The 23,971-nt window shown below is 31.0% G+C and overlaps 1 protein-coding gene across 1 annotated transcript in view; it reads left to right on the top strand.

The window, feature by feature from the left end:
* The window catches only part of LOC134686656 (receptor-type tyrosine-protein phosphatase epsilon-like), a 33,176-nt gene extending 12,558 nt beyond the window's left edge, over positions 1-20,618 (top strand). The window contains exons 8-26 of the mRNA XM_063546332.1: positions 1,691-1,825; positions 3,258-3,360; positions 3,820-4,010; positions 4,606-4,727; positions 5,157-5,244; positions 6,338-6,414; positions 7,261-7,297; positions 7,551-7,648; positions 8,004-8,132; positions 9,048-9,190; positions 9,708-9,843; positions 10,764-10,913; positions 11,688-11,787; positions 15,172-15,245; positions 17,608-17,733; positions 18,514-18,642; positions 19,166-19,323; positions 19,927-20,062; positions 20,505-20,618. Of these exons, the coding sequence (XP_063402402.1) occupies positions 1,691-1,825; positions 3,258-3,360; positions 3,820-4,010; positions 4,606-4,727; positions 5,157-5,244; positions 6,338-6,414; positions 7,261-7,297; positions 7,551-7,648; positions 8,004-8,132; positions 9,048-9,190; positions 9,708-9,843; positions 10,764-10,913; positions 11,688-11,787; positions 15,172-15,245; positions 17,608-17,733; positions 18,514-18,642; positions 19,166-19,323; positions 19,927-20,062; positions 20,505-20,576 (2,204 nt within the window). The 3' untranslated portion in view covers positions 20,577-20,618. The remainder of the gene's footprint in view (positions 1-1,690; positions 1,826-3,257; positions 3,361-3,819; positions 4,011-4,605; positions 4,728-5,156; positions 5,245-6,337; positions 6,415-7,260; positions 7,298-7,550; positions 7,649-8,003; positions 8,133-9,047; positions 9,191-9,707; positions 9,844-10,763; positions 10,914-11,687; positions 11,788-15,171; positions 15,246-17,607; positions 17,734-18,513; positions 18,643-19,165; positions 19,324-19,926; positions 20,063-20,504) is intronic.
* The last annotated feature ends 3,353 nt before the right edge of the window (positions 20,619-23,971 follow it).

The raw sequence follows: 23,971 nt of genomic DNA, 5'->3' as shown, positions 1-23,971 counted from the left end.
CTACATTTTGTTTATTGAGTAAAATTTATGATGATTGTTATAACACTGAGACTTTGATGTCCTTATTTGATACATATGTAACAAGTATTGTGAATTATGGTTGTGAAATATGGGGTTTCCATAAGGGAGCAGATATAGAAACGCTTCATTTGTATTATCTAAAAAGAATTTTGAAAGTGAGAAAAACGACTGTAAACCACATGGTGTATTTTGAACTTGGGCGTTTACCATTGTATGTAAATAGATATGTAAGAATGATACGTTACTGGTTGAAGTTATTAGAATCTAATAATTGTATATTTAATAGTATTTATGAAGATATGTACGAATCTAGTTTTGTCAAACCGAATGATAAACTCAATTGGAGTTGTAAAATAAGAGACATACTAAATAGGTATGGATTTAATGATATATGGTTAGCACAAAGTGTTGGAAATAGTCAATTATTTTTGCATGAATTTAAAAAAAGAATTATTGATAATTATATAGCTGAAGCCTTGTCATTTTTTGAAAATACTTCAAAATGTAATTTATATCAATATATACATGATGGACATACTTTGCAATTTTATTTAAATCGACCATTGAACAGTTTATACCAGTCATATGTAACTAAATATAGAATCAATTCACATTCACTTAATATAGAAACTGGAAGATACTTTATTATTTCCAGAAATGAGCGTGTTTGTAATGTGTGTAATAAGAAAGTAATCGGACACGAATATCATTTTATATTAGAGTGTGATAAATATGTAAATGTCAGAAGTAAATATATTAAGATATATTATTATAGAAACCCATCTACCTTCAAATTAGTTCAATTACTATCTGTAAGAAATATTAAAGAATTAAATAATCTGGGTAAATACCTCTATGAGGCAGAGAAAATTCGTAACACTTGATTTTGTTATGAACCTTTATTATCAATGTAAATTGTATGCCAAACTCCGCTATATATTAATGCTGTATATGTATATGTTTATGTAAACTGTATAATTTGTGTATGTATTTAATCCTATGAGCTGTATATTTGCTTACGGAATAAAGAATTAATTATATTAAAAAAAAAAGAAGTTGTTAAATCAATATGATTATGCATAGATTACCTTACCCGTATTTGGCACAACTTTTTTGGAGTTTTGGATCATCAATGCTCTTGTACTTGTTTGGCTTTATAAATACACTTGTATTTTGATATGAGCGTCACTGATGAGTCTTTTGTAGATGAAACGCGCGTCTGGCGTACAAAATTATAATCCTAGTACCTTTGATAACTATTTACACCACTGGGTCGATGCCACTGCTGGTGGACGTTTCGTTACCGAAGGTATCACCAGCCCAGTAGTTAACACTTCGGTGTTGACATGAATTTCAATAATGTAGTCATTTTTATAAATTTCCTGTTTACAAAACTTTTTTTCAAAAAAAAAATAAGGATTTTCTTGTCCCAGGCATAGATTACTTCAGCCGTATTTGGCACAACTTATTGGAATTTCGGATCATCAATGCTCTTCAACTTTGTACTTGTTTGGCTTTATAAATACATTGTATTTTGATATGAGCGTCACTGATGAGTCTTTTGTAGATGAAACGCGCGTCTGGCGTACTAAATTATAATCCTGGTACATTTGATAACTCTTAACTTCGATATATGCTGTAACTAAATTGATTAAAATCTTCTTTTCAGCATGTGATCCCGGATATCATGGTTTTAATTGTTCGAAAGAATGTGGAAATTGTTTTAATGGTACTATTTGTAATCCTCAGAATGGACATTGTCCTGGGCAGTGTGATCCTGGTTGGCATGGCAATACATGTCGAGGTGAGAAAATCTTTCCAAATTTTGCGTGTGACTTAATGGCCGTGTTCACATTGATCTAAACTCGGTGTTGTGTCTAGCACTTAAACTAAACAAATTTACATTCCCATTGGTAAAACGCAATGCTTACATGTAGTTTAAATCATGTTTTGTCTACATTCAATAGTCAATGTAGGCCTTGTGTAGGTTACGTGTACATAAAACGAGGCATTTAGAACATTAATTTTACCATGTATTTTAAAAAATGAAACGATTTTTGAATAAAATTGATATTTATAACAATCATGAGTAAAGTTCTCTACAGAAATATTTGTATAAGCTTGATGTATTTATTTGTTATAAAAACACTTAACGTAGCTTTATTAGCCCTTTATTAAGACTCTTAAGCATCATCATTTCCGAACAAATAATTTATTTGAAAAGGTCTTCCCGAATCGACTGGACGTACACAGAAATATTTTCCTCTAGTCTTTGCTCAAACAACGATTCACTCATAAATTCATTACTAAAAAAAGTGTCAGGGTAAATGGTTTGTTTGTATCTCAGATCCGTTAAAATACACTAAGAAATAAAAAACAAAACAAAAAAAAAACCATGACCCACACGTTTTCTAATGCGTAATCGTGACATCTTTAGTATCTTTTAACACTGCAAATAATCAAAATAGATTTCACAAAGGAGCTATCACTTAACTTAAAGTTAGATTTTTATCGAGCGAACGTTTCTATTCTGTATTTTTCGATGATAGCAATCAAATATTTTTTTCTTCAATATCTAACACTATAATGTATTACATTAGCTCTGGTTTTAGAATATATTTTTTTAATTATCTGTATGACCAGAATGTATTTTTTTTTTTTTTATCAAATTTGGGATCAGAATATTTTTCAAGGAAAAATCAATCCCCCGCCTTTTTGAAGTCAAATGGTCGTTCCGTAACTGTTAGAAAAGTTGTCCGAAAAGTTTGCATTCGGTTCTACGTAACGAACATTTAAATGACATATAGTTTACAAGTGTGAACTGATCTTATGTACAGGAAATTAAACAAGGTGTAAAGATGTGAACACAATTAATGTGAAACCAGTGTGCATTACATTAACCTAATTGTAAACATGTTTACTGTACATGGCGTTTGTTTACAGGAAAAAAGTGTTAATAATACAGAGGCCTATGTAAACCACATAATGATTTATAAAAAAAGACAGGAAGTTGACGAAAAAGGACTAATAACAAAACGTTGCACAAATTATAGAATATAAAAAAATAAAGAACAACACTCTAAATACGTCAGCCTTTTCAATAGTTAACTAAACGATTATGATTTTCTGTTGTTTTTCCCTTATGTTGGGAGACGGGTGGCATTTATTGTTAAAAAAAACCCAAATAAACAACGTTATTTCTAGTCAATGAGATATATTTATACTTACTATTTTAGCATTGACAAGCGATTCCGATGGGTCTTCAACGGTAACAATTGTTGTAGTGGTACTACTTTTAATGTGCCTGGCGACAGGCCTGATGGTAATTTATATAAAAAGGTAAACCATATTATCAAGTTTTAATACGATATGTTTTGACAAATAACAGATTTACATTTTGATGCATCCTTTTGTCAAGTCATAACAGCAATAGACAAAATAGAAAAAAACCTACAATATACGTTTGCATTAAGATTTTAAATACATCTTCAGATTTATAATTTATGGAAAGTAAATCAACAACGAAAACGTTTGTTTTGTCTTCTTGATACACATTAGTTGACATTTTTTTCTGACGTTCAGTCAAATTCTGACTAGGTTAAAACCTTTCCAATTAAGGAGAAAATTATTATAGCAAACTCATTTCTTCTTTTTAAATTATGAGCTTCACTGACTTATAAAAAGTAGTTTTTCGGATGATCAGAGTAAAATTAATATAGAAAAATGTAACTGTACCCAATCTTTTGATATATTGATGTTCATTTTTATCTTCCAGTTTTTTTTCTTGTACTATTTCAGACGAAAAATAGCAACAAGACAAAGTTTTAAATACAGTAAATCGTTCGTTGATTCCAGAGGACTCAACAATGACCAGAGCAGAAACTCAAACACACCAACTACAAATGAAGCCATATATTACAACACGCCACAAACAATAATCCCAGAAGAAAAACACAATGAACTTCTAAATAATATAGCTTTTACACCAGGTAAAACAATTTTTATAGTTAACTATCATTGTCATAAGATTAGGATTCATTTTATTTAACAGAAAACGTCTTTGATTAAGCAACAAGACATTTTGACTATTTACCTTTCCATACTCGGAGATACACACTGAAATAAAAATATTCAACTTGTTTACTATTAATGACAGTGCATTGGGGGTACACTCCTTGGCATGGTATTAACCCGAGAGTCGAAAATAACAAGACAATATTTCAGGTAAACGTACTCTGCATTTTAACTTCAAATTTTCAGTTTTGAAATTAAATAATCATGTGTTATCGGACTGTGTAGAAACGGCTACAATTAATACAATGCATTGTCATCCTAAATATACACTGGTCACTATATATCCGTATGACGGACTAAGGACTAATTGGTCAATAACGAATTTAAGCAATATATAGATTATTCCACGCTGAATACTTTTGGATACAAACACTTAGCTATGGTCCTTCTTGTTTTGCTTTTTCCATGAAATGAGTTTGAAAAAAAAAAACTGCAACACTTTTCCACTCTAGACACTTGAATGATAAAAATGTCATCAGCGAGGAAACTATTTGTTTATTTATTTTTCAGATGAGGTTATTTATTCAAATGAAGAAGTGGAAGAAATTTGTACGAATACTAATATAGAATTAAACGAAATGGCAGAAGTGATTGAAATTAAACGCAAACAAATATTTACAGAGGAATATAATGTAAGCTTATAGTACCTTTAATTTCTGAATCGGAGTACTAAAAGTAAATCAAATGAGTATTGGAATGAGTGTCATGCAAAACATAGACTGCGCTAGATTTGTCCCTTTCTAAAGAATTTTTATTTCAATGCTTTTTATCTTTGTATTTGACATGAATTTCCACATGATTTGATTTAAGTGCCACTATTAAGTCCCTACTATATTGGCTAAGTTTATACCTACAACTATTTATCTCAAACCAAGCTTTCTTTTTATTACTGCCCGTGAATGGTATATTTTCTTACCACTATTGTTATACAAAATTTATTACAAGAGGGGTCGAAGATTTTGTCATTCAATGAATAGACAAATATTTATCTTTTTTGTTAATACATAATGTTTGGTTTACCATTTTTATACTTGTTTCAATCATTATGTTTGTCTTTCCAGCAACTTCCAGCTGGTCATCAGTTTCCCCATGAACATGGAAAACATCCAAGCAATAAAACCAAAAACAGATTTTTAGCAACATTTCCTTGTAAGTCATCCAATCATAAACATGCACAGAAGAAAATTTATACATAATTTTATTGTAAAGGGACAATTCAATAATGCCTCCGTTTGCTAGTAATGTCACTCTGCGTTGAAGTCCCATTGGTGGAGCGTCACTGATCAGTCCTTTGTAGACAAAACCTGTTTCATGCGTGCACATTTTTAAGCCTTGTTTCTTTTTTGAGATTATATATAATCACTGAGTCGATGCATCTATCATTCTTGACTTGGTACGGGACATTTAAAGAAAATGGTGGATTGAACCTGGTTTTATGGGTAACCAAACTTCCGCTTATATGGCAATGTTAAAAACATCGCTAAAATGATAATACAATAGTTATCAAAAGTACCAGGTTTATTAATTGAGACGCCAGACGCGCGTTTCGTCTTCATACATAAGACTCATCAGTGACACTTATTTTAAAATATTTAAAAAGCCAAACAAGTATAAAGTTTGAGAGCATTGATTACCCAAACTTCCTAAAAAGTTTTGCCAAATGAGGCTGAGATAATCAATGCTGGGAATTAGAAAATTCTTAGTATTTTGAATAATTTATACTTTTGCAAATATAAAATATATACTTATAGATTATCGTTGATTATCTCAACGAGATTGATTTTCTCGCTTGAGCTGGTACAGCGAAAGTGAGAAAAACAATCGAGTTGAGACGACCAATGATAATCTGTTTATCGCTATTTTAGCTATGGAGACGTTGTCAATTTCAATGTCAATTTCGTTAGCAACGCCACGTGGCCTCCTTAATTTCTAGCGATACTTTTTCCATCTTAAGCGAGAAGCATGATATGGAAATTATCACAAAAAAAGATCAAAGGCAAAATGCACAAAATAGCGATAATTGATATTCATGTCAACACCGAAAAGCTGACTACAGGAAACAGGAACACTTACCATATCTCGCTCCTTTTGAGGTTCACACAATTCTCTCAGTAGTTGTTTGTTACTCTTATTTGTATCTTCTTAATCGATAAATTAGTTCTGTACATTGGTTACTACTGTTGCTCAAAATTCATTGATGAATTTGTAGCAAATGATTAATTCAGAACTTTTTGTTGAACAGATGATAAAAATAGAGTTATCCTTCCTGCAATAAAAGGTGTAGAAAATTCTGACTATATAAATGCTAGCTATATTGATGTAAGTATGCCTTATACATAACATAATGATCCATTTGAAATGAATAATGTCTCATACCAAAGGACAAATGACAAAACCCCTTTTCTACGAATAATTTACCATGGAACCATTAGTAAATGATAACCTTTTTAGAAATGAATAAAAAAAAACAGAATGATGACAAACAGTTCACTAACAATCAAGTCAACCAAAAGTTACATATAAAGTCCAACAAACGGTTGTTAAGAGTGGTGCAGAATCTTTTTAACCATCATAAGCACCCCGGTTAAAGATGCTGTTCGTTTTATTCAATTTACAGTTTTCTGTGTTGTGGTTGGAAGACTTTATTTGAATTTCGTTTTTTTTCTGTTCTAACTTTGGTGTTGCAGGTTTTATTTATCTCTGAATTTCTATTGCCCTTTAGTGGTTTCTGTCTGTAGAAAAAAAGTAGAATAACAAAAAAACAGACCTCCAAGGAACATACTAAACGGGAAGTCTCTTATCAAGCGACCAAATTCAAATGAAAAAAAAACCCTGTCATATTGTTTATATGGTACTCAACCTCTACCTTGTATATAACAACCATGTAGAAATAGTTTTACAACAATGTAAGAGCAAAACAAACAGACATAATAGGTAAACGTCACTAATTGAAAAAAATAGTACATTGATATATTTCTTTCACGAACAAATGAAAACTACAGTCGCTATTATTTAGGCTACAATATATTCTTTATTGGCGTGTTTTTTTGAAATACATACAAAGTTGGTGTATCAATTTCACGTTACTCGTGCTAGTGACACAATAAAATATGTATGTCAAATGTACTTTTCACTGTGATATGTTATTTTGGACTTCCATTTTAGGGTCTCGATAAAGAAAAATCGTACATCGCTTCACAAGGTAGGTACATATGTATGGATATAGTTAAAAAGATAATATCATTCATTTCAATTTGTTGATGATAACCTACATTGATTGGATAATTATTCATGATATTAACGTATAGTTTCAGTTAAGAAAAAAATAAAATAACAACATTTGATATAGAACTTTTTAAAGACGTTTAAGGACTTTTCTAATGTAGGTGAACGATCTCTCAATAATTTGCATGTGATTTACTCTAATATATGCAATATTCTTTATTCCCGCAAAGGTCCAAAGAAATCAACAGTTTCAGATTTCTGGCGAATGATTTGGAAAGGAAAAATCGAAAAGATTGTAATGGTTACCAATCTGGTTGAGGGTGCAAAAGTTAGTTTATTTAAGAATTTATCAATTTGTTCATTTTGTACAGAAATTTAAAAAAAAAGTCTGATCTCTAGTGCAAATTAGAATATTTTTAAATGAATAATATATTGCAGGATGAAAAGTGTTTTCAAGTTTAGAAAGTTGCATTTTGGAAATAATAATAAATGTGTTTTCCCCCTTCGAAACCTTCAGTTGTAAAAATACACTTTATGTATAAAAAATAAAGTAGTTGGAAAATTATTATGCGGAAACGTACATCTGTTGTAATTCCGAGCAGGTTTTCTTAATGTCTAATGTATAGTTTCAGTTGAACAATCTCTTTGTCAATACTAATCATGTATTTGGTATTTTGTTTTAGACAAAATGTGAGAAATACTGGCCAGATACAGATGATCACTTGACACATGGTCCTCTATGTGTCAAAAATAACAAGGAGACTAAATATGCTGCTTTTACTATTAGAGAACTATCAATATCAAACAAAAAGGTATTATGTAGCATGGGTATTGATTATCGTTTTTTTTTATTATAAAGAACGTACATATTTTGATGGCAATGTATATAAAACAAATATAAAAATAGTAAATGCATGAATGACAAACACTCATCAACGATACCAGGCTTTTCAGGATACACGCATTTATCTTCCTTATAAGAATCATCAGTTCAACTAGAATCAAAGAATTTGGAAATTTAGAACAGAAGCGTCTGGAAATATAAAATCAGTATCGAAATGTTCATAGATATAGGAAGATGTGGTGTGAGTGCCAATGAGACAACTCTCCATCCAAATAACAATTTAAAAATTAAACCATTATAGGTTAAAGCACGGCCTTCAACACGGAGCCTTGGCTCACACCGAACAACAAGCTATAAAGGGCCCCAAAATTACTAGTGTAAAACCATTCAAACGGGAAAACCAACGGTCTAATCTATATAAACAAAACGAGAAACACGTATATATTACATAAACAAACGACAACTACTGTACATCAGATTCCTGACTTAGGACAGGTGCAAACATTTGCAGCGGGATTAAACGTTTTAATGGGTTAAAAAGTATAACACAAATACCAAACTAAAAGGTAATTCAAAAAGGGAAATTACTTCAAAACTGACAAAATCAAAAGTTATCAACCAACGGAACTAGTGAAAAATAATTCCCTAGGTAGTTTTTCACATTTGAATTAATTTAATTTCAGTTTCTTTTTGTTTACAAGAAACAAAACACATAATCGATAAAAAAAAAATGTATTGTATGCTGGTCCAATACTAATATTGAATACAAAGAATGCTTTAATGACATCAATTTTAATAGATAATTTAAAAAAGAAATATTTCACTTAAAATATAAATTAAGAAATTAATAAATTAATAAGAATTTAATGTTATCTCAATTAAGAGCGAAAAGGAAAGAATAATATACCACTACCATTTTACCCGGTGGCCTGACCATGGAACACCTGATCCGTCTCAACTGGTTCACTTTAATAGCAGAGTACAACTGCGAAATACAAACACCGGACCTTTGCTGGTTCACTGCAGGTACTTATATTTGTCAAAAATTTCATGTTAAAGGTTCTTTCGAAATCATATTATATCTCTATGTTATTTGGGTTCGGAATAAACCTGTTCCCAATTTCTTTTTTCGTTTGTTTTAAACCGTCTTAATTTTAAAAGTATTTGTTTCAATTTTATACTGTCCTTTTAATCATTTTGTTAATTTTCATTTATATGAACAACTTTATTGACTTTTTATTTAAAGTGTTTGTGTTCCAGGAAGCACGATGTTATATTAAAATCGTTTAGCTTGTTGCATTTATCCAAATAACATTTAAAGTAAACAATTTTAAGCAATTCCGTAGGATCGTATTGGTATTATCATTTTGCCATTCTCATTACTAGAAAAAAGATTAAAGTAAAAAAAAAGAACAAAAAGACAATATTTAGTAAAAATTAGTCAAATAGTTGGCGTATTATTTTTTTGTATAATATATCCTCACCCCCTTTTAAAAAAAGATAAAATATTAAATGAAAAATTATAATGCACAATGTATTTTAGTGCTGGAATAGGAAGAACAGGGACGTTTATTGGTTTACACGAGTTAACAATCCACGGTAGAAAAACTGGTTCTGTAGACGTGTTTCAATATGCAAAGTTAATGAGACAAGGAAGAATTAATATGATACAAACTTTTGTAAGTTGTATTATATGAATAGGGAGACAGTTTGGTATTACATATTTACAAAAGTACAATCAAGATTACAATTGTAAAATTGAACGATTTGTCATTTTATGACATTTACTTTCTTGATTGAATTGAAAAAAACATCAAAATGATAATAAAAGAATAAATATATAAGATAGGATTATAATAACATAAGGTCCGACGGACATTTTTGAAGAGAATCATATGGTCACTCAACTTTATTCTATTCTACTCTTCGTTAAATGTACCATTCCGAATTGGCTTCTTGGAAATAGATATCAATGTACATTCACACAGAAAAGATGTATTTTATTCGACAAAAAGTCAAACAGTTGGAAACCACTTTGGAACACGGGATTTAAAAAAATGGTATTGTTGCAGCTTTTATGTCACTTTATTTAATATTGCATCATAGATTGGAAATATTTCAATGCTGAATATAAAATATATAAAAAAAACAAGGAGACGTGCTATGATTGCCAATGAGACAACAACTAAACAGCAATTAAAGAACAAGAATGTAAGCAACTAGTAAATGATAGGTCACTGTAGGTCCTTTCTCAAAGAGCACATCCCATACCTTGTAGGAACCAATTATAGGAACCGGCATGACAAAATGTTAAACAGTTCAAATGTGAAAACTAACATCCTGATTTGTGCTATAGAAACAAAATGAATGAGAAAAAAATACAACCATAAGATTACAAACGCCTGATTTGGGACAGGCACATGAATATGTTTGCGTGGTTAAATATGATCGCGAGGACTTCAATAACATAATATGTAAATGCATACAATAAGACCACACCAAAAAATCGAACATAGAATCTTAATATTGACATCATTAACAATGAAAAAAAGGTTTTACATTAATGCAATTATTTTTAGATCATTACATTCTTGTTTAGGAACAATATATATTTCTGCACGAGGCTTTATTAGAGGAGTTAACTAACCTAGAAACATCATATCTTCGTGAAGATTTTTCTGAAATAAGACAGTCATTATTTTCCTGTGACAGTCCTACTAATCAAACAAAACTGTGGACTCAATACGAGGTATTTATGTTTAAATGTTTAGAGTTATCGAATATACTTAATCAAGACTGTTGCAAAGATATTCTTTCAGCAAATGTGTCATTCCTCTCATCATGCTAAAAATGTTGTTCAAATTTTTTTTCCTCATTATTCCGATTTGATTTTATAGAAAAATAATTACCAGTTGATCATAACCAACTTGTAAACACCATGTATGTTACTATCTCATTTTTAAAGAAATGTAAGTATATAACACAATGAAAGTGTTATGCAAATTTGTCAAACAATATATTAATCATATTGTATTAAAAGGCAAAATACGAATTCGTTTTAATGGGTATAAGAAAATGTGGTATGAGTGCCAATGAGACAACTTTTCATCCAAGTCACAACTTGTAAAAGTAAATCATAATAGGTCAAATTACAGCCATCTAAACGGAGCCTTGGCTCACACCGAACAGCAAGCTATAAATGGACACAAGATGACTAGTGTAAAACCATTTAAATAGAAAAAAACAACGGTTTATTCTATAGAAAAACGAGAAAAGAGAATCACCAATGAACCGCGTTAACAATTGACAACCACTGAACATCAGGTTCTTGACTTAGGAAAGGTGCATTTTTATGATCTATTTTACATGAAAGGAATCCATGTGCAAAATTATAAAGGTCATGAATTTCTTGCATGCTTACGTCTCAGTCTCATAAGAACATAACAGAAACTCAACCATCATTGATTTTTAAAGAAGATTCTATATGTATGACAGTGAAGGGTGTTTTTCAATATATTTGTAGCATTTGAAAGCAAAAAAGCCAGTACATGATGATAATTGCTATACTGATGCACTGTCGGAGAAAAATAAGTCTAAAAACCGGAACCAAGAAATCATTGCACGTATGTTGTCGCAAATAATTAGTTTCCTTTATGTAAATACAATATGTAAAACACAACTTGGGTAACATACTGCTATCAATTAGGTTTTAAATTACTAAATCAGTATTTTTTTCCCTACTTTTTACTCTGACATTAGATATACAAATGATCATGAATTCAAGTTCAAAATCGATCCTAGAATAAAACAATTGAAATGGCATATAAAAAGGGCTTTTGTGTTATTGATTTATTCTGCTATGGTTTTTTTTTATTCTCGTCTCTCAATTTTGCAAATGTGCTTTGTCTATATGATATCTTCATGCAATTTTGTTTTCTTTGTTGACATAGTTGATTGTTTTTATAGTAATTATTATAACACAATGTTGACTGGTGTTACCCGATTTTTTACCTTTTTATCGTTACTAGTATGTCTGTTTGTTTTGCTAATCGACATTGCTGACAATACCATGGAATTGCACGCAAGTGTCATTCATGTGGTTAGGTTAAACTAGCTATAACTAAAGGCACAGTGATTTACCGATGTTAAAAAGTAAAAAAACGATTGAGAGAAAATAAATCCAGATTAATAACTAAAACCGATAGGAAAACATCAACTATAAAAGTAAAAACAGGGGAACAACAGGAACACTGAAGTGAAACAAATACAAACACTGCCATATTCCTGACATGGCACAGGACATTTTAAGAATAAAATGATAGGTTGAACCTGGTTGTATGGCTATCTACCCCCTTTATATGACAATTTAAAACAGTATCACCAAAATGACAACACTAATTGACAGAAATACACCACAAGAAACCACTAGAACATTTATCACAGAGAAACTCACAAACAAATAATATAATTGTCGACACAATATGCAAACAGCAGAACAACAACGAACATCGCCCATCAACGAAATACACCACAGGACATCACAAACAGCGACGCACTGACGTAAAGACGCAATATCGAACTTAAAATAATTATTTTCACAATACCAGGTCAAACAATTAAAGACAATGATGGTATTGAAGGTAGTTTTATAATTATTCGGACTACAAACGATAAGACTTAACACATTATCCAGTCGAAACCATACCAGAAACACCAAAAATAAATACATGAATGTCAAATGTACAAAATATAGTCGTATATCAATGCAAATTCACACTCGGTATGACAGTCATATTTGGGGAAAAGTTACGTTCGGTACTTAGCAGGCAGACGATATAGATGTTAAACCACAATCTAATTCATAATTATGAATTACATGTGCCAATTAAGGAATAATTACTACCTCAGTCATAGATTACCTTAGCTGTATTTATTAACACTTTTAGGAATTTTGGATCTCAATGCTCTTTAACTTTGACCTTTATTTGGCTTTTTACACTTTTTTGGATTCGAGCGTCACTGATTAGTCTTTTGTAGACGAAACGCGCGTCTGGCGTAGCGTATATATAATATTTAGTCCTGGTATTTATAATGAGTTTATTTACAACCACAGCTGGGTCTATGCCGCTGCTGGTGGAGATTTGTTTCCCCGAGGGTATCACAAGCCCAGTAGTCAGCGCTTTTTTGTGCTGACATGAATTATCATTGATATTGTTATATTTATAAATTAACTGTGTTTTACACTTTTTTGGATTCGAGCGTCACTGATGAGTCTTTTGTAGACGAAACGCGCGTCTGGCGTATATATAATATTTAGTCCAGGGTATCTATGATGAGTTTATTTAGTTGGTTTCCATTTTATTTGAGGTTTTAATTTTGTCCTGTGTTAAGGGACGTTATGTTTTGAATTTTCTTTTTTTTTTTTTATCTTATTTTTATTCATCAAGTTCTTATTAACTCTGATCCTTAACAATTGCAAGCGAATTTAAAGGGTAGTCCTCAAAACTCGGATTACTTAAAAGTAAATACTACAACCGTAACAAAAGGATTTCATCTTAAGAAATTCTTTAACCATCTGTTTTTGTGTTAAGTTGCGTTCGGTAATGGAACATTGAATACAAAGGAAGTCGACATTGTGTTTAAACCTATCGGTGGTCATCTATGATACTGCCTGGTAGTGTTACCAGAAGATTTCAATGTTGTGTCTTGTGTACTATTATTTTTCTATTTATCTTTTTCATTTTTAGCTATGGCGTTGTCAGTTTATTTTCTATTTATCAGTTTGACTGTACTTCTTGTATCTTTTGCCCCTCGTTCAAACAATGTACATAGCATACTGTGAAAGTACTTTAATTCGTGGGTATCAATTTTCGTGGTTTGAGCAATATTTACATGTTCGTGGGTTTTTAAATTCGTGGATTTCAAATTTCTAAAAAAAAAAGAAATTTAAAATTTGAAGCTATTATAAACGAAGGTTACAAAATGTCTGGATTGAAGGAAATTGCAAAGTAAACATTGACTCCTGTAAATCGTAGTAATAACAGTAATTAGCTCATCATAAAGTGATCAACAGATTTAAGACCATCAAAGGTGTTAATTAGGTCATAAACATGTCACCTAAAGAGACAGTAACATAACAAATGTTATAAACGTATCTTGAAATGTCAAATAATTCTTATCAAAATCAAGCCTAAGCATGAAATTATTATTTCCCATATATGTTCGAGAACTATGATGATATAAAATGAACACTTTATCATACTAGCATAACAAAACCGGAAATCTGACTTTCATCGATCAAAAAAGTTTTTATGATAATTAAAAGATAAAAAGTTGTACAGTTTAGGTAATTAAAGATTAAATGGGTATAATCCCGTATGTAGTTGTAGTAATGTGACTGCTTTTAAAGTATTCTCAGATTTGGCGTCATTCAATATATTATCTAGATCATATCAGTAGTAAAACCTACGGATCAGGATCTTTCCATATCTTGATTTGGACAATGGTTGTTTTATTTCGTTGGACACTTAAATTCGTGGATCAAGTCACCCACGAAAACCACGAAAATTGGTACCCCACGAATAAAAGTACTTTCACAGTAATACCATTGAAAGGATTTAATCATATTATTTCAAATTGTGTTGACAAGGTTTTTTTTAAAAACATCATAATATTTTCCGAGATGCTTGATCAACTCTTGTCAACAACACTGCATATCTATTATGTGTTTGCGGACAAAACAATCAAAACTGACTTAAAAATTGTCTGTTTTGAATGATTGTGATTAAGAGTTTCTGTCCGATTAATGTCTACTCTTCATCTCCTTTTATTTGTGTTTATCTAGACTTGACGGTGATACAATACTTAAACACAATTTGTGATGTAAACAATGAACTATTTGTAATTCTTCTCTATGAAATGATGAACATTTATAATACATGTGGTAGATGTCTTATCGTTATTTGTAGAACATATGCAGTTTTAAAATGCATATAAACTTTTTATAGATAATAGATACCGTACCTACCTGAATACCTATGCTCCATCAAGAACAGATTATATCAACGCAATCACTGTTCCAGTAAGTAGTTAAAAGTTTTGGTTTACAATTTAAGACAAACCAAAACTGCTCAAGACATACATAGCATGGATTCATCTTCGGTTTATGCATTTTCGCATATTTTCGTTTTTATTGTTTTAAATGATATATTACTCAGATTTGTAAAACTTCAAGTTGAGGAACCAAGGGTATGTCAAAGAACGTCTCGTCATTTTTCTAAAGTTTATCGGAAGGTACCAAGACCTTGTTGATAAATATTCCGTATCTTCTCCACAAATAATACACGATGGTCTTGAATTATAGATTCTGGGTAGTGACGTTGTTTGTCATCTTAACTACGTGTTTTACTATTCGTTCACTTGTCTTTACTATAACTTTTACTGTTTAGTCTGTATTCATTGATATCAATTTGACGTGGCATAGTACTTTTACATCCCTTATTGTGTAATTGTTCTTTCATAGTTCTGTATTTTTGTCTTTCACTTTTGATAATGTGCTATGTCTATATGCCTTTTCATGTTTCTTTGATACATATATGACGTGGCTCTGTACTAATACATCCCGTCAATGTGTTATTGTGCTATGGTAAATATGTGTTTTCTTGTCTTTATTTTTTGCTTATATCGTTGGTCCATATGTCATTTTGTGCTTCTTTGTAAATATTTTGTGTGTTTTTACAGTGATTGAGATTATAACAACATGGTGACTGATGTTCCCCTATTTTTGACATTTTTACCTATTGTGTCTATTTGTTTTGTTCAGACGTAAATATAATGGAATTTGATACGATTGTCATACAAGTGAGAGGTTTAGCTAATTTTAAAACCAGGTTTAATCCACCATTTTCTACATAAGAAAATGCCTGTACCAAGTCAAGAATATGATAGTTGTTATCCATTCTGAATTTTTACTCGGGGTTCATTATTTTTGTGATTTTAAAACTGTTTAACAGATCATTGGTATATGCCCTGTAGTTATTATTATGACACACACACAATTGCATTAATGGTTTTAAGCAGAGGAATCCAATATGATGTTTAATGAATACATTCACCTCCTTTTAAAAAAAAAAAACATATTCCAAAAAAGGCACATCAGAGAGGCATTACAAGGTAAACGAATGAAATATTGTTGACTTTGCATACTCCTGAGTACAACTATTGTTACGTATATTAAATTTTTTTTATTACTAGTGCCGAAAAAATGGTATCCCTGTACACAGTATGTTACTCCTTTGGATAAATTGTTATAACATAAGTGATCAATTAGATAAATCCAATTTCGTTTTAAGCTAAAAAATTGAGTCAATAGCTGTTTATTGAAGATCATATCTCATAAATCGATCATTAAGGGCATACGATACAGTTACAGGGAAGGCAATGACGTTGCTAACGTAATTTGTTATTTCCGCGGCGTTGAACTGTGACATATCGGGCAAAGATGAATTTTTCGACTGATTTTCATCATTCAAACTGATTTAATTTAAAAACGAGTTCATGAAACCCTATTTTTCAAAACGGCATTTTGTTTAATTTTGCAGGGAGATTATGTGACCCAAATTTTATAAAACTGTAAATAGAGGATTTTTTTTTTATTTTGATAAACATGCAGTAAAAAATGACGTTTTTTCCTCAATTCATGAACATTTGATAAATATGAGTTATTTCTGAATATAATAATGCATATTTTTTTAAGATATTTATAAAATACAGAAATTACCGATTATTTAACAAAAAAACAATTTGTGTTTATCTTTTATAACAAAAAAGTTCTGTCTTTCTTTCGAAAAAGAAATTACGGCCACAAATCTGAATTTGAGCAAATATACACAATTTCGACCTCATTTACTCAAAAAGTAGCACATGAAGGTATATTTTTATTACATATTTGATTTAATCAGGTAAAAACTAGCCTATATGCAAATTTTCATGAACTTGTAAATACAGGATCAAAACTGTATCGTATGCCCTTAAGACACAAATCATGCAAAATCTGGGGTAATCGCATGAACTAAACAAAAGTGCACGAACGGGTGCGTCAACTAGGCAATCTAAACAAAACCAAAGTATCACTATCCATCTATAGACATAAGACCGCAAAAACATGTCGATTATAATTTGTACCACAATACACGATAGTGACAGTAAAGCTTTATTAAATACTTTGTGCTTATAAAAGGTTAACCACTATTTATAATTGCATATGCAACGTACAAGCTTGAATTGAATACAGATACAGTTTAGATAGTAGCTGTACATGTTATCTTCTTATTTTAGATTCATCTTGCTTTTTTATTTACCTTTTAATGTATTTAAGAGACATAAAAGTTACTCCAGGCATCAAATATAGTGTAAAAATGCATGAAAAAAAATCTGTTTTACAGTCATACAGAGACTTGACGGGTTATATAACAACACAAATACCTCTACAAGATACTGTAGATGATTTCTGGAGTATGATTTACGATCACGATTGTGGCTGTGTTATAGTGCTAGATAAAATACCAAATGTAAGTTTTCTTTTGTTTTAATCTCACAAGTGAATAAACAAAGATCTTTTGTTCTGTTATGCTTCAGTGACTCCCTATATAAGCAAGCATATTTTTCCCAGAAAGGGGGGCCTCTCCAAATCCGCCTCAGTCTGTGTTATTCACATTCTATAATAACAAGAAATATTTATATTGGTCAACAAAAGTAACCTGACCTAATTGCATATGACTACCAATCATTGTATTTTTTAAAAGACATTTTCTGAATAAATATATTTGACTATAAATCTTACTTTGTCTGTCATTGTGCGGAGGTATGATTGAACTTAATTTTGATCGTTCAATCTTTAAAAGAGATAATACTTTTTGGAATCTAAAATTGGCTTTATACAAATATGCTGATCTTAAGCCATAGATTGCCAAGCATGAAGATGTAGCACACATAATTGGATACTGTGATAAACACAACAATTCAATTTTCATTAAATGTTTCATTTTACTCAACAATTGGCTGAGATTATCAGTAGCTTTATTTCCTGTCATTATTTACCATTTTGTCGTTCCATCCTAACAATGAAATATTAAGATTTTCTTTTTGAATTAATGATTTCAAATTATATAATTTACTTAAAATTTCAACAAGAGCATTTTTTTGTTAACATTTAACAAAATGTCTTTCATGAAAAAAAATTCAATAGTGGCATAAACAATTTTATCAAGAAATAAGATGATTCGATTAAGAAAAATAGCATAAATGACTAACCTTTGTTTTTGATTTTTGTTTCTTTTTGTGAATTGAAGGATGTTACTTTCACACCACCAGAAAATGAATTTATGAGACTTGAATCTTTTGTTGTTTATTCTGAACGTGAGTTTCCGAGGAGTGACAGCATAACTGATTTTGATATAATTATCAGTCCTCAAGGAAGTGTGAGTATACTATTATTGAACTATCCGTTTAACAACTAACTTAGAAAAAAATGCAAAGTAAATATTGCAATGGTCTATCAAATAAAAGATCAACGAAGAGTGACAAAGTGTAAATTATTATATATTTTAAGGAGAAACCACGTGAACAATATAAATATGTCAAGAAGAAAAACTACAGACAATGAACGTGCACAAAAAAACAACATAAAAACATTACACTAAAAAACTAAGATGAGTTATATAACCACTCAAAACTTGAACTGATTTATTTTGTCTCCACAGGATAGACAGTTCAAGGTCAGTTCTACTAGTGTCAACCATCAAATTGATCAATAGTATTAATCGTATACTTTTCGGCAGACCACAAAAATGAATATATTATGACATCATATTCAAACTATATGGCTATAACGGTTAAAAAGAAACTAGTGAACTGTCTCGCCACGCAAATGAAGGCTTTTTTATTCAAATCGTGACAATGTTGAGTAGAAAATATTAACACTGTTGTTGTTTCATTTTATAGAATAAAGAAAATGACAGGAAAATAAAAATGTTTGTTAGTACTAAAGAACAACATGATGTTATACCAGACAATACAGAGCTTTTTGTATCCTTATGCGAATGTGTCGTTGACTTTGAAGCAACAAATACACAGGATTGCCCAGTTGTACTTGTATGCCGGTATGTTGACAAACACAATTATTCAATTATTTAGTGGATTTTATTGGAAAATGTAATGTAGATGTAACTATTAATAAGGCACGAAACCTTGATTTTTTTAGGGGAAAATTTATTTTGGAAATGCAAATCTTAGACAGAATAAGAGCTCAACATATACCCTTGCATAAGCCAGGATGAAAATGAACAATCTGCAACACAAAAATGCCGGAAACTATTGTGGACAAATATAAACATTTTTCCGCGCGACAAAGCCATTCGACTGTTCTTCGAAAAAAATATGTCGGAAGTCGTGAATAGGACAATGTCATAAACATATCTAAAAAGACAAAATTTCCCTGAAGATAAATTGATTGTATTAGGTGCTAGTTATATTAACAAGGGTTTGTTATGATATTTCTTAAAATTAATGTCGTTTGTAAAAATTGCCACGCAAAAAGGTTCTAATAAAAAATATTAACGACATAGTGACACCATTATTATGACTTAAGTGATAACAAAATTTGAAACTCAGTCAACAGTATCTAAATATAGTGATGAGGAAAACACAGGGAAATAAAAATAAGCGTTTTTGTACTATAAGCTGTTTTTGTTTTATTGAAACAGAGATGGTGCATCACGATGTGGTATATTTGCTGCCATGACAACAACCATTCAGAGAATACTAGTGGATAAAGATCTCGACATTTTCCTGGCTATTAAGACAATTCAACAAAGGCAACCTCGATTTGTTGACTCATTTGTAAGTAAACAAATCAGTATAAAATCAGTATATAGAACTTGGTAAAACCATTTAGAAGGTATATGTACTCGAAACATAAAATATATGGATCGTGTATTGTGAAACAATTAAATTTTTGCAACCAAGTAATTTATAAGGACCAGAAAATTGAAAACATAAGTTACTTTATTTAGAGCGATTAATCTCGAGGAAATAGCTAATAAGCTGTTGGGCAGACAGTAAACACTTTAATTTTCAGTAGGGTATCCGAAATATTTTGTCATCTCCCTTTATAGAATTTTCGTTTATACATGATTCACATTCAGATTACTTTTGCAGATATCCTCATACTAGTATACAACAACATACTCGATTGCAGGATATGATAAAATATTTCAGATATTTCGAATCTGCATATATATAATCAAACAAATTCTATTAGTATTCATTTTTATCATTTTAGGACCAATACAAGTACATCCATGAATTAGTAGATGACTATATGGATTCTAATCAGCTGTATGTGAATGTATAGATTCTGTGTGAATCATTTACGAGTCCATTTTTAATCTAAATTTTTCAATATCTAATGTCAGTTCGTTCTTTCATTTGTCTCATTTTAAAGTCTATGTATATTTTTATAAATAAAGATAATATTAAAGAGTTGTTTGTTTATTAACCATCAGTAAAACTGTTTTAGAGATTGCAATGACTATGAAAAGCTGTAATAGTGCGTTTTCGTGTTGTTCCGACAATAACCTGGAATTCTAAATAGTGCGATGGACGACTTTGAACCTTACTGTTGTTCATGGTTGTTAAAGATTGTATGTTGACAGCTGCCACTAAGAGCAGGTTCTGCTTACCCTTCTAGATTATCTTAGATCATTCACGTCTTTTGACCTGTTTTGTGCTATTCAGTCTGTAATTTTCTTTGAACAGTTTGGTACACTGCTAATGGTCTTTTCGTTGTTTCATTTCTTGCAATAGTTTTTTCTTTTGCTTTTCGACTGATGATTTGTTTTGTTTCTTCGGAATCGTTTGCCTCTTTTCAACAGAAGAATTTAACCTTTAAGTATTGACTTAGTCTTGAAGTTTCAAATCCCTAATTGGAATAGATCAGAAGAGCAATAACTTGTACAAATGTAAGTTTATACTTATTTCTATCAAACAATAACCATATTATTATGATACGCTGAACTCTTGTAATCAATCTGACAAAAGACAAATTAAATATGTGCGGATGGTGTATACATATTGATATCTTGATCTTTTGAGTATGCGTTAGAAGTTACGCTTATCCTTCACTTAAACTAATTGGGATAAGTAAAACAAATGTATAAACAAATGAAATAAGACAAGTGTAAGTGGTTGTTCATGTGTTTTAGCATTCCTGATGAACAAAAAAACAGGCAGTTCTGACAAACCAAATTTGTAATGTATGATTTTCATTTTCTAGCAGTTTGGCGATACCGCTGCAGGTGGAAACTGTAACTTTGGTCTACTCTTACGAGTGTATTATGGTCTCATTATTCGGTGTTATTGTCATGATTTATAACAAAATTTTATTACAAACTTCACTGATGATTTTAGAAATTATCGAGGAGTCGTATTATTTGTTATTTGACCTCTGATACTGTAACATGGTTAAACATAGGGTCTAGAGCGTGTTTATCACTTATAGCAACTCACTCTCATTCCTGTCATTTCTTGAACAGGACTGCAATTTATAAAATATGTCCGGTCAATCTTTGAGACACATTGATTACTATCCAAGGGGGGGGGGGGGGGCGAAATAATTAGTTTAAAGCTTTATATATCATTCAGAAGGTAAAACACTTCTGTCATGTCCACTGTTCTTGACCTGATTCTCAGGGTTCAGCGACTTTAAAAAAAATTGTGCCATGTGAATTTTTCACTAATAATAAGAGATGTTATTACTACATTTTTGTTTCTTGCAATGTACACGTGTCCGTCAGAAAGGGTTCATCTGACCTTATTTAATGGATGCATTTACTTTTCTACATTGGTTAGAGGTATAGGGGGAGGGTTGAGATCTCACAATCATGTTTAACCCCGCCGCATTTTTGCGCCTGTCCCAAGTCAGGAGCCTCTGGCCTTTGTTAGTCTTGTATTATTTTAATTTTAGTTTCTTGTGTACAATTTGGAAATTAGTATGGCGTTCATTATCACTGAACTAGTATATATTTGTTTAGGGGCCAGCTGAAGGACGCCTCCGGGTGCGGGAATTTCTCGCTACATTGAAGACCTGTTGGTGACCTTCTGCTGTTGGTTTTTTTATTTGGTCGGGTTGTTGTCTCTTTGACACATTCCCCATTTCCATTCTCAATCTTATTTGTTAATTCTTTGATACTATAAGGAGTAGGTCATTTTTATGAGGTGTATGAATTGATTGTAACGGGTACATTCCAGTCTAGCAGATTTAATTTATCCTTGAACTCATTTTCATTGATTTTTGGTTAATGTTATTTTTGTGTTTTGGTCGGTTTTGCTAGTGGTATAAGCAATTGTCAACTATATTTGTTGCTGCCCCTTAATTGGCAATTTATGGAAATTGTGCTGTTTTGGTTATTATCTTGAATGTTATTATAGATAGAAATTAATTGTAAACAGCAATAATGTTCAGTAAAGTAAGATTTACAAATAATAAGTCAACATGACCAAAATAGTCAGTTGATCCGCTAAGGAGTTATTGACCTTTATAGTCAATTTTTAACCATTTTTCGTAAATCTTAGCAATCTTTTACAAAAATTTCTTCTCTGAAACGCCTGGGCCAAATTTAACCAAACTTGGCTACAATCATCATTCAGGTATCTTGTTAAAACAAGTGTCTGGTGACCAAGGCAACCAACCAAGATGGACGCCACGGCTAAAAATAAAACATAGGGATTACATGCAGTTTGTGGCTTATATCTCAAAAACCAAAGCATTTAGAGCAAATCTGACAAGAGGAAAATGTATTATGCAGGTCAACACCTATATGCCCTCTAACTTTTCAAATGATTCGGACAACCCGTTGTTAGGTTGCTGTACCTGAAATGGTAATTTTAAGGAAATTTTGCCACTTTTGGTTTTTATCTTGAATATTATTATAGATAGACATAACTGTAAACAGTAATAATGTATAACAAAGTGCGACCTAAAAATAAGTCAACTTGACCAAAATGGTCAATTGACCCCCTTAGGAGTTATTGCCCTTTATAGCCAATTTTTAACAACTTTCATAAAATTAATAAACTTTTACTAACTTTTTCCACTGACACTGTAACTACTGGGCCAAGTTCATTATAGATAGAGATTATTACAAGCAGCCAGAATGTTCAGTAAAATGAGATTTACAAACACATCACCATCACCAAAACCCATTTTCTTCATGAATCCATCTGTGTCCTTTGTTTTTTAATATTCACATAGACCAAGGTGAGCTACACAGCCTCGTCTGTTTTTCAAGTAATATAACTAAAAGGTCAGATATATTTGGTGTATGCAATAATTGTAAAGTGCTTGTCTGTCTGGCAGGTATCATTTGACTTTGACTTCATTTTCATAGTTCAATTATCAATATTAAATAATTGGGTTTTGGTTTGTTCTTTAATTACCATTAGCAATAGGTCAACTATAATTCTGTATATAATATATGTAATGTGTACATGTCAGTATGACAAGATTTATCTTATCTGAGCCCCATTCACGAATATGAATCTTATAAAAAAAAAGTGAATGTAATACTTGCAGTATAACATTTATCTTTCAGACATAAATCAATGGCCAGTAAAGCAGGCGAGACACGTTAGCGTGTACATCCTTGTTTGTTTGTTTATAAACTCAACATACATCGTTTATCTTTAATTGTTGTGAAATATTATTAAACACAATTCTCAATGCTGATTACATTTATCATAATTCTATTG

Source organism: Mytilus trossulus, chromosome 1, assembly GCF_036588685.1.
Source record: "Mytilus trossulus isolate FHL-02 chromosome 1, PNRI_Mtr1.1.1.hap1, whole genome shotgun sequence".
Lineage (NCBI taxonomy): Eukaryota > Metazoa > Mollusca > Bivalvia > Mytilida > Mytilidae > Mytilus > Mytilus trossulus.
Note: the sequence above shows the minus strand (reverse complement) of the source record. Positions and strands in the feature narration are given on the sequence as shown.